Source organism: Myxine glutinosa, chromosome 12, assembly GCF_964187855.1.
Source record: "Myxine glutinosa chromosome 12, kmMyxGlut1.1, whole genome shotgun sequence".
NCBI lineage: Eukaryota > Metazoa > Chordata > Myxini > Myxiniformes > Myxinidae > Myxine > Myxine glutinosa.
The window spans coordinates 60431274-60443755 of NC_136272.1; the positions used below are offsets into that span (position 1 = coordinate 60431274).

Genomic DNA, 12482 nt, shown 5'->3' on the forward strand with positions numbered 1-12482 from the left:
GTTAAATGGATCTTTCAGAAACGTAGTTCTGTTTTCCAAAATGGTAGAGGGGAGTGAAAATAAAAAGAAGATTTATTTATTAATTCTAAACATTAAAAAGTAACAGGTGTGGTGTAACCAAAAAAAAAAAAACCAAAGTCCAAATGCACACATACCATGGCTGCCTGAGGTGTGTTACCAAAATGCACCGTGCTGGGGGAAACACTATTTGCTTTCGGTCTCTGGAAAAGAGCAAACCGGCTGCGCCGTCGACCTTTATCTCCATTTGTTAGCGAGCCGTTGTATCTGAAAGTCAGAAACCCGAGGGAAAGACAAGGAAGGGGAGAAAAGGTATCAAAGTGCTCAAGGCCACTGGTCAAACACAAGGAATTGATTTCTGGGTAATGCACAACATACATTACCTGTACAACATACTGAAGAGCACAAAATTCATGGATCCAAAATGTTTGCGATCACCCGCTCACCATCGGACTACAGATAGCTCATCCAAAGATTCAGATAAACTTGAATGAGCTTCTTGCTATAAAGTGATAAACTCACTGAAGGTAAAACATAGTAACTTACATCGATGTGAGGCTCATGGAGGAGCTTGCACATAAATCACATGCAGGACAAACGTTATAGTATTTTTACATGAATTACAAGGACATTCGTGGATGGTGGACAAGCATATGGTTTATGGGATTACACACATCATGAGCCTCTCCTAAACAATGGAAGGCCACACCATGTGAAAAGGGAACGACGTTTTACACCAAACGGATAGTTTTGAAGGATACAAATGTGTCGCTTGCAGTGAGAAATGCAGGTGCATTCATATTTAACATTTGTACCTCCGTTCGGTAGCACAAGGGCGTCTGTCTGTCCGATTTACATTCAAAGTAAACACTTCACATCCGTTTTTGGTTTCAGGAATGGAATCCAGTTACCGGTACTGGTGATCCTCTCGATATATTTGTAGTCCACTTTGCACAAAACCCAAGAGCTCAAACAGAACAACCGTATCAGGGACCACTTTCAATAAATTAGTCCAATAGGAGACAAGACATGCCTTGGCTTGGAGGACTTGTACAACAAACATGCATTTTAAGGCCATTTTCCCTGCAAGAGCGGGGTTAGCCTTGCGGTCCCATGACGATCTTCTCCATTTTGCCCTATTGTGCAAGCTGATAATCATGTGTGAGGACGTACAACTGTGAAATTACCTTATTGGTTCATAAAAGCGACTGCCACATGTGGTGCCAAGTAGGGGCCATAGGATAGTCGTGACGTATACTCACCTCCGAGCTGTCTGGTCTGGGTTAGAAACTTGGCCTAGCTATAAACTGGCTTCCTCCCAACTGGCAGTCAGGATGGTTCATCAATGTGTGACGGTCAGGTCAGGATCAGGATCCTCGGACGGAGCTTAAACTGGGCCACCTGGCTACCAGCGGTATTAGTAGCTGGATGTTAAAGATCTCCCGGCATACTTCATGATGAGCAGGCGAGTGATCGCCGGCACCCTTAGCAAATTACAAATATCTTGACGAACCCACAGGGGATTCGCCCTAAGCATCAGCAGCACGGTGGGCCCCCTGAGCCAAGTGGTGCAAAGGGGAGGAGGAGAATGGAGGAGGATGAGGAGGAGAAGGAAGAGAAAGAGGAAGAGAAGAAGAAAGAGAATGAGGAGGAGAAGGAAGAGGAGAAGCAGAGGATGAGGAGTTGAAGGAAGAGGAATAGTGAAGGAGAATGGAGGAGGATGAGGAGGAGAAGGAGAAAGAGGAAGAGAAGAAGAAAGAGGATGAGGAGGAGAAGGAAGAGGAGAAGAAGAGGATGAGGAGTAGAAGGAAGAGGAATAGTGAAGGAGAATGGAGGAGGATGAGGAGGAGAAGGAGAAAGAGGAAGAGAAGAAGAAAGAGGATGAGGAGGAGAAGGAAGAGGAGAAAGAAGAGGAGAAGGAAGAGGAGGAGTAGAAAGAGAAGGACTTCTGGTTTGTCATTAGAAAAAGCAAACGTGGCATGTGTTTATTTATTTTCTTTCAACCAGGCACATTTTTGCACATTTTTGATTGGGGGTTTTGGAACATGTCAAATTACTCGTATCATGAGCGATTGTGACGTGTGTGGGGGGAGCGAGGGAGTCAACAATGCACCAGAAAAATCAAAATAGACTTTACAAACCTCAGATATCAATTTTAGTTGTGCAACTTTTAGAAATGCAGGAGTCGAATTCAAGTGGATGGAACAGTCATGTGCGGGGAGGACCCCATTGGAAAACACTTTAGAAAACTAGTTTACACGACTGAGGAAGAAGCAAACAGATTCAAACGCAAGTCAGATGACCCCGATTACCAATTCCGCAACGTTCGTTTCTGCCGTTTAGGCCCAAGGTGGAGGGAACCCACAGGATGTAAAACAGCTGCAAAATCCCCGAGCGAGCACGTTTACAAATAACTGGAATGTGTTTATCCCAAAGCAATTGCTGAGGTGGCAAAGCGGCTTTAAACGACTCCGACAAAATTAGTTAATCTAAGCAAGACCGTTTTAATTGTGGTAACTTGAACTTGTCACACACCTGGATTTCCAATCCTTCACCCAAGCTACTAAAACTCAACAAACCCAGTTACGTGAGGATGGATTCTCGTTTTGGGAACTCAAACTATACCAAATGGAAACGATGACATAAAACCGTGTCCAGGCCTGAGCCAACACCAACATGCTTGTCAAAACAGAATCATTGCTCTAGCCACGCAAACGAAGGCCTTGGAATTTAAAACAAATGAGATGTACTGAAAGAACAAAAACAAAACCGTCCAACACTAGAATATACAACTGCTTCAAAAAAAAAATGGTATGGTAGGATGGCCTAGGCCCTAGAGGTATTGCGCACTCGCCTATAACTAGTCTAGCCTCGGTTCAATCCCGGCCCAGTTACAAACTGGCATCCCGGTGTCTGCTTATAGGCGAGTGCGCAATACCTCTAGGGCCTAGGCCATCCATCTGAGGGATGCGATACGCATCAATACGCTTTCACGAACAGTATCCGCATGCAGGACGAACAGTATCCGCATGCAAATATCCCACCTGGGTTCCAATCCTGGCCCAGTTACAAACTGGCATCCCGGTGTCTGCTTATAGGCGAGTGCGCAATACCTCTAGGGCCTAGGCCATCCATCTGAGGGATGCGATACGCATCAATACGCTTTCACGAACAGTATCCGCATGCAGGACGAACAGTATCCGCATGCAAATATCCCACCTGGGTTCCAATCCCGGCCCAGTTACAAACTGGCATCCCGGGGTCTTGCATGCAGGACGAGGTATCGATGCGTATCGCGTCCCTCGGATGGACCTTAAACGGGCGTCTCATCCACCAGCAATAGATGGTGGACGTTAAATATCCCACAGTCTTTCACGAACAGTAGACGAACTATCACCAACACCCTCAACATATTCCAAATTCCTTCTCTGACCTACAGAATGTATTGCATCATCAGCACACTCAATTAATGATAGAAAAAGTAGATGAAAAAGAAGAATTTGGATTAGACTTGATGCGAAAGAAAAAATCTCAACGTTTTACGGGCGAAGCAAAAGCTCAACACAAGAACCAACAGCAATGGAAATAATTACCAAAGGCCCAACCAAAACGAACCCAACTAAGTAGTGAGAGCTGAACTATCATCATAGTCAGGGATCCAGTCACCAAAATTGAGAACCTGACATGGCATGCTATACTTTTTGTTTGTGTTTTTTCTATGAATTCGGAGATTAAGGTCCGCTGAATGAGGGGTCTGCTCTGCCGGAAACCTTGCGAAAAAAAATTGCGGCCATTTTTGTATATGCGCCCTTTATTTTTTGACCGAAAAATGTGAAAGATGTTTTTTTCTTAAAATCCTCAGTGGGTTGTGTAGGCTGTCAATAAATGCAGCCCAGATACACAGAACACGTGTTGACAACGTCAAGTTGAGAAATACACTTACAAAACCTTTCCAAATGACAGAATCATTTTTATGCAAAAGCGCCCCCGATTTTTTTGCATTTTTTCATTATTTTCATCTTGCTAAAAAAAAATTGTGGCCAACGGACCCAGATGTGGTTGAGCAGTCAGTTCAGTACTGCATGGATGTGTCAAGAAAACAGGGCCAAGAGTTCACCGTCATCACATGCGACCAAGCAATCTATGAAGTGGTTCTGGGTCTGCAAAAGAAGAACCCCCAGAAGTATGCCAAACTTATGTTGTGCATGGGTGGCTTCCATATTGCTCAAAATTTCCTGGGAGCAATTGGGCATTTGATGCAGGCCACTGGACAAGATCATCAGTGGGAAAGACTACTACGCAATGCTGCGTGCCCACACTATGGTGCATGCAGCCATGTTCGCCCTACACTGGGAAGCATTTGCCAGATGGTTGATCATTGAAGAGAAGGACCTGGAGTGCATGTCTGTGCTTGCCATCAATGTCCAGCTACTCCTAGATGCCCTGTCAGAAAAGGATGTAGAAAAGGCATCTTCTGCATGTGCTGATGCAACCGACCAACTGAAAAAGCTGTCACGTTTGATGGCTGAGTTTGATGAAGTATGTACGTCACCTACCACAAAGCTATGGCTAATGTACATGGGCATGGTGATTCTGAAACGGTTCATCCACGCTGAGCGTGCAGACCTGTGGGAGGAACACCTGGCTGAAGTAGAAAAGATGTTACCATACCTTGTAGCTGCTGGCCACTGCAAGTATGTATCCTGCCTGCCCCACTACCTAGAAGCAACGAGAAGCCTACCTACACTGGCTCCGAACATCCATAGGGAATTCAAGGATGGGCAGTTCACTGTACGTCAAACAGAAGGTCGTTTCAATGGTGTCTGGACAGACATGGCACTCGAGAAAACCTACAACCGTGATACCAAGACAAAACTCTTCACTAGCATCAGTCAGCAGCCAGCGGCCATGGAGAAATACTTGCGAGCTCTTCCAGTTCTGACAGCAGTGTCAGAGCAGACAAAGGCTATGGCACACCTGGATATGGATGACACCAAACACCATGAGGACTCCAACAGCCAAGGCACAATGGAGGCTGAAAGTGTTAGGAAAATAACAGATATCAACAACCAGATGATCAATCCATTCACATATGAAGAACAGGAGCAGATGAACCTCAACAGGCCACAAAGCTGCATCTGCAGACTTGGTGAGCGCCCGTGAAAAAGGACTGGAGGCACTGGCTGCAGCAAGAAAAACAGACTGAGAAAATAGCCCCAATAAAACTTGCCACATTTGCAGCAAACCCAAAAAAGTCACTGTCCATGGCACTCAAAGCCAAGAAGGTCTATGAGGAAGAGAGTGCAGTTGTCCGAAACCTGTACTTTGTGCAGGACTTGGATGAAGACAAGAAGGTGGAGGTCTTCAATCATGAGTGAACAAGTTGCCCAGCCTCCCTGTTTGAGCAAGATCCATCCCTTGACCAAGGTTATGCCATGCGTAAAGGGAACAAGGCCGACTACTTGGCTGCAATCAAGACATCCCTTCGCAGCTCATGGAGGGAAGTGGACAGACTGCCACCGTCCGACAAGCCTGTTGTAATGGTAGTAGATGCCATGGCATTCATCCAGCGTCACCAACATCTTGGGAGCAGCACCTTTCATGAACTGCAAGTAAAGTACCTGAAGTACCTTCCTGCAGGATGCACACTTATTCTTGGTGGAATCTTCCGTGATCCTGGTCGCACTGTCCTGTTGTCAGCAGATTGTCAGGTTGAGCTTCCAGAATTGTCCTGTGAGAAGCATGAGGAGGCAGATACCAGGATGTTTGCCCACATTGCATACTCAGTACAACATCTGCACCACAAACAGGCTGTAGTGGTGGCTACTGACACAGACGTGATCATGATGGGCATATACTACATCACACACCTGGATGGCCTGCAGGAGCTGTGGGTGAAGAAGATGGATATCTACCTACCTGCTCATGCAATCGCCGAAGCCCTGGCAGTGAAGTATGACGTTGAAGCTGCAGATCTTACATCCATGCTCCTCAGCACCTACATACTGACTGGATGTGACACAGTGAGCTATCTCTACAGAAGAGGAAAAAGGCACGCCTACAAAACTGCCGTTGATCACCTGGCAGACCTCCTGCCCCTGTGCAGATACGGTGACCCTGAAGAAAGCCTGGATGTTCAGGAAGATGTTGTGACAGCAGCTAGGCGATACATGGTGTCACTGTATGAGAGGAGTGACTTCGGTGGTAATTTGGATGCACTGCGAGCCCATCTCTTTGGTAACATCAAAGGAGACATGCGTTGCCTTCCACCTACCGAAGATGCCTTCCAGTTACACCTTCGCCGAGCCCTGCATCAGTTGGCTGTATGCAAGCGAGCACACATGTTTCAGCCAACCTACCCTGCTGCCACTGACTTTGGCAGAGAGCTTGTCAATGGTAAGTTGGTGGCAACCATGATGCTGAAGGAGGCAAAACCTGCAGAATTCAAACGCACCAAATACTGTCACTGCAAGTAAAGCATGTGTGCCCGAGGATGCTCCTGTGCGAGAGCAAATGTGAAGTATGTCATCGCATGTCTCTGCACCGGGGACCCCAACAAATGTTCAAGGATTGAACTCGCACTCGAAGACAGTGACGTGCATTACACATTATAAGTTATTTTGTTCAGTGCAATGTTCATTTCATGTGATATTACAGACGTTGTTGCCAGTAATTTTTTATTTTGTTATGTTCAATTATTTTGTTCAGTTAAAGTTTAATTTCATTTTTTCTACATACTGGTCACTAATCTATCCAAATTCAGCTGCGTAATGATCATTGTTTTGTTGGCTTGTCATCCTGTGTACATTTTGTTTAAAAAAATCATTTTGCTGTTTTGTATTTCTTGTGTTACAAGTATTTTCTTTGGGGGCACAGGCTTCTGTTAAAATAAAAAAGATTCCTTGGCCAGGATGTTTAATAAAATGGACATAAACTACCATGATGCTAAATATGCGGAATGTCTCTAGGATTTTTTTAGCGTAAGGGTAATAAAATCACCACAGATCCATTGATTTTGGTTCGATTTTCAGAATGTTTACTGTGGAATGACTATAATGTTTGGTGAAAAGAATGACACATTGGCTGATGTCAAAACTCAGGGCATAGTTGATTACTAATGAAGTAAAGATGAAAATAATGAAAAAATGCAAAAAAATCGGGGGTGCTTTTGCATAAAAATGATTCTAAATCATTTGGAAAGGTTTTGTAAGTGTATTTCTCAACCTGATGTTGTCAACACATGTGTTCTGTGTATCTGGGATGCATTTATTGACAGCCTACACAGCCCACTGAAGATTTTAAGGAAAAAAACATCTTTCACATTTTTTGGTCAAAAAATAAAGGCTGCATATACAAAAATGGCCACAATTTTTTTTCGCAAGGTTTCCGGCAGAGCAGACCTCTCATTCAGCGGACCTTAATGTCCAAATTAATAGAAAGAACACAAACAAAAAGTATAGCATGCCATGTCAGGTCCAACCCATTTTATTGAGCTTTTGAGCCTGTGGATCCCTGACTATCAGCCAAAGGTCACAGGCCTCCAAAGGGACAAAACACTATTTCACAGCAGCATGGAAACATTGAAATCCCATTTCTGCTGCTGAAATCTGGTAACTAAATTGGATCCTGAAATTCACTCGATGCTCGCTCCGATGGCGACCTTAGCTTAAACTTCCACCATGGTGTTTCATCGTCACGCAACTGACAAACACCCTGGAGGTCATGAAAGCAGGAGATGAATTTCAATCACTTACTTCCCCCAAGCCCTTTCGCCTTTCCTTCCCCGCCACAAGAAGTGTGCAAGAAGCCGATACATTGTTCAGCGACCGTTTTCACGATGCCAGGAATTCGCTAATAGCAACAGCGCAGGATATCTGAGGATAAGGTGAATGGTCATTTGGAAAGGTTCAAACTCGCTCTAGATAAAAGGTTTGACAGGAAATACAATTGGTGCCATTTTCCCTGAAATTTCAACTATAAAGGGGAGAAGGGGGAATAGATCTGCTGATTGTACACAAGAAGGATGAAATTATGTCTATTTTAACTCAAGCTTTTTTGGTCAAAATATAAATTAAAAAATGGCAATAAGCACTTGTGCTACATAATCCTGCCAACACCATTTGTTCAAGTCAAGAAAACTGGCAGGAGTTTCTTGACTTGAACAATAATCTTGACTTTTGTCAAAAAAAGTCAAGAAAACTTCTAGTTTCTGTTTTTAAAGACCCGACCTCGAGGACTGCATGAACCATCAAGATGCTTACCCAAGCACGATCAACTCTCCATACTTTAAAGGTAGACGTTTATTGTCATGTTGCATTGACGTGGAAGTCATGGAAGGTACAGGATGCTCAGCTCCAATAGAGACGTTCAGCTCCTTAGTTTCCATGGAATCTTCAGCATTGCAGGCAAGCTCCGCTTCATCTTCCTTCCTGGCTTCCTCTGTGCCCGCCGCTCCTCCGACCGCAGGAGGAGAAACGTTGGCGCGTTCCGCCAGGTCTGGGCCGGTGCTACTGAGGAGATAAAGAGACAAAAAGAGAAAACCACACCGATCAAATGCTGGAAAACTACTTGGAACTAAGATTCCAGCACAAACATGAATTCAATCATTATTCAGTAACTTCAGCACATCACAGAGCAAATTGAAAATGGACGACGTTACCAAGATAACCTCTATTCAGCACGGACCCAACGTACATAATCGTTTTTGCTTTTAAACCCTCAGTTGCCACAGGATTGCCATTTTGTTCACAGGAACAACTGCCGAAAGACATGTCCTGACGTGTTTGTATCCTCATTGCTTTGCCAGCACATAACTGAAACAAGGAAAACAAAGAAATATATCGAGTAAAACCGGAATAAAGGTCTATTGGTTGAGGGACATCTCCGGCAGCAAACGATGCGAGGCCCACTAACAGCTTTTATCAGCCGCCATGGACTTATCCACAACCCGTTCTGAGGAGGAGAGACCATTTCCCATCTTTATATTTTCCTTCTTCACTGTCGGAATAAACATCAACCTAAACTTAAAAACAATCCATTGCAGTCCAATTCCAGATTAAAGATTCCCTAAATTCACGGTGGAGGGATGTAGGAGGGGGTTTGGGATGTTTGGCACATTCACCACATGTACCAATGTGCTGGTTGGTGAGAGTGAATAGGAGTTGTGATTATACTCAACAGTCAGGAGGACAGAGGGGGAAACAGTCTTTAACCTCTCGACAAAACTTCAAACTTGAACAACACGTGTAGATAACCAGAATTTTAACGCAGGGCCAAGAACAATGGGCTCTTTTAGCTTACTTGGGCCCGGAGTTTATGTTACCTGACAAAGTCAGCACTACGTTGATGGGGTGTCCTGCCATCTCAACAAACTCGGCATCACGTGATGATAAATAAATAAATAAAGTAGGGCAAAGGGTGAAGGTGCTTGGTGACATGTTCGGAGCCTTGTGCTGATGATCATCTTAGACCAAAGGGTTTCATTAAAACGTTCATTTCTGCTGTGTTGCAATAGTAGTAGTCATTGTCGTAGTCGTAGTAGTAGCAGTATTAGTAGTCGTAGTCGTAGTATTCGCAAAAGAACCCCATGACCCATGATATTCCCATACATATCGACTTGTCCATTGTCTACATGTGTTCTTGCACTTATTAAAAATATTCACTCACATTTTATTTATTTGACCTGCTTGCGATGCAGGTACAAGTTTTACGGCCTGGAGAAAACAATATATATATTAATGCTTACACAAGTAATTACTAGGAATAGGCATCCACAACCATCCTTGAGCATGTTGTGGAACGCCGGCCGAAGACCTCACTTTTGTTTTTCTTCCGCCCTTACTTTTCCACCTGTATTAGCCTGTCACCTGTGCAGCAGAATAAAGGGTTTTGTGTGTCTGTGTGTATGTGTGTCTGTGTGTCTGTCCGGGCCGTAGCTTTTTTACCATTTTAGTTTTGTGATCAAATTTTTACCAAAGCTTTATTATAATACAAAGAAGGCAAATTAATAATTTGGGCAAAAGGTCAAAGGTCAGCATCACATAAAATCATCAATTTTCATCCGATCGACGTGAAATGTAAAGAATTTACATATTGGGTTACTGAATTGGTTGATTAATCAAAAAATGAGTCGATTGTTTTTTTGTTTTGTTTTTTAGATCAAAAGGTCAAAGTTGCATAAAATCATCCATTTTCATCCGATCGACGTGAAATGTAAAGAATTTACATATTGGGTTACTGAATTGGTTCATTAATCAAAAAATGAGTCGATTGTTTTTTTGTTTTGTTTTTTAGATCAAAAGGTCAAAGTTGCATAAAATCATCAATTTTCATGTTGTATTTTTTAAACTTTTTGTTATTTGAGCATACGGAAGAAGACGTCTGAATACAAACGGATGCGGACAGGCTTTGCATTTTCAGATGCTTTCTAGTTCACTTTTAAATTTGTTTTCTCTGCAACCGCGTGAGCAACTGACACAAAACCTTCAACATAGGAGTACAGCATCTACCCATGGAAAATGCATTAACAAAGTTACATGATGAATGGATGGACAATGCAGTCGCTGTTACAAAAGTCTGTTTTCTGTAGGCACGGGTTGCAGGGTGTTTCACGTATCACATATAAATGGGCTTGACCTCGCCTCGCTAAGCTAAATAATCGCAAGCTAAAGTACTCGTCCCCAGTGACAGAAAAAGCAAGCTAAAGTACCCGTCCCCAGTGACGGATAATGTTTAAGTTAATTTATCAATTTAAATTATTTCATGGACTTTAAAAAGGTTAATTGTGTTGCACTCAGTTTCACTCAGAGCCACACCTCTGAGGTACTTGTACCACTCACTGTGAAATGGCGGTGCACCATCAGGCGGCAGATGAATTTGTTTAAAAAGAGGACAAAATATACCTATTTTAAATTGTTTTACTCCATGAAGATCGGTATTAAATATATTTTAATCCAGATGTTCATGTTGATTTTAAAGATTACTGGAAGGGAATAAATGTGACCGACTATATTGCTCTTTTTTTTTCTTTTTTTTTTAAATACTGAATGGAGGCTCATGAAAGAGCTAACATTTACTTCACAAACAAATCAACCAAACAAACAAAATATATAAAAAGAGGGAGCGGAAGACAAGATGGGGAGAGAAGGGGAAGCACACAAACACAACATTTGAGAGCAGGGAGATGTGTGGGAGGGAGAGGGCTTGGGGGGAGGAGGCGTGGGAAGGGGGGGGGGGGTGGGAGAAGTATAAAACACAAGGACACCAAGGACTTCCAGGACAAAAGTTGGTATTTCAAAAAAGTGGAATTGGGGTGAAATTAGCGGGGGTAGAAAAGATCAAGGTTTTGGATTGGGGAAGATAAGAGATGGTGGTGAACAGCTGTTTTAAAGACCTGGAGGGTGGAGTGGGATTGAAGAGAGTGAGGGAGTTTGTTCCAGAGGTGGGAGAACAGAGGAATGAAGGAGTGAAGGTGAGCAGAGAGTCTTGATTTTGGCAGTTTAACCATAAGAGGGTTGCAGGCAGATATTGTGCGACATGTAGAAATATTTGCGGAACAGAGCACAGAGAGAGCTGGGGGGGCAAGGCCAGAGAGGAGTCGGTAGAAGACGGAAAGACCACCAACCTGCCTGCGGTGAGTGAGTGAGAGGCCCTTGGAGTTAGCTTCATCACGGGAGATTCCAATGATTCTGAATGCTTTGGTTTCAACAGCGTGAAGACGAGCTAGGTGTGAGGCAGGAGCACCAGCCCAGAGGGGAGAGCAGTATTCCATTGAGCTGCAGATGAAAGCCTTGTATGTGGTGAGGAGCTCAGGTGTGCCAAGGAAGGACTTCGCACGACGGAGGATGCCCAGTCGGCGACTGGCTTTGGAGGCCAGATTTGAAATGTGGTTTTCCCAGGAAAGATCATGGCAGATAGGGAGACCCAAAAGCTTGAGTGACAGAACTTCTTGGAGAGGATTATTCAGAAAGTGGATGGGAGGGTTGTCCAGTCGGTCTTTTCGGAGAGACATCGTAAGAGTGTGAGATTTGTCAGGATTGAAAGACGTGTTCCACTTGTTTGCCCAGTCTGTGATTTTGTCCAGGTCTGCAGAGAGTGAGGAGGCTGCAGACTGCCGATCTGAGGGATGAAGAATGGAGCGACAGAGAGTAGAGTCATCAGCAAAGAGATAGAGAGGATTTTCAAGAGAGTCAGAGAGATCATTGATGAAGACCAGAAAAAGCACAGGGCCCAGAACACTGCCTTGGGGAACTCCAGCCTGAACAGGAAGAGGAGATGAGAGAAACCCATTCACGGCCACACGTTGACTACGACTAGAGGGGAAGTCCGCCAGCCATGCATGGAGATTTCCATGGATACCAAAAGAGGAGAGTTTGGTGAGCAGAGCGGGGTGCCAGATCGTATCAAAGGCACGTGATATGTCAAGGGAGACAGCTCTGATTTCCTGTTTGGCATTGAGGACCTCC

The 12482-nt window shown here is 44.0% G+C and overlaps 1 protein-coding gene across 12 annotated transcripts in view; it reads right to left on the minus strand.

Moving 5' to 3' along the window:
• The window catches only part of LOC137437448 (E3 ubiquitin-protein ligase pellino homolog 1), a 112738-nt gene that overhangs the window by 49031 nt on the left and 51225 nt on the right, over window positions 1-12482 (minus strand). For 6 of the 12 annotated variants that reach the window (XM_068131775.2, XM_068131776.2, XM_078766847.1 and 3 more), the window contains exons 2-3: window positions 8280-8528; window positions 156-285 (exon numbers count right to left, since the gene is read on the minus strand). In XM_068131775.2, the coding sequence (XP_067987876.1) occupies window positions 156-285; window positions 8280-8528 (379 nt within the window). Of the gene's footprint in view, window positions 1-155; window positions 286-8279; window positions 8529-8712; window positions 8756-12482 lie in introns of those variants that run through there. The other 6 variants (XM_068131779.2, XM_068131781.2, XM_068131784.2 and 3 more) reach the window with 3 other exon arrangements.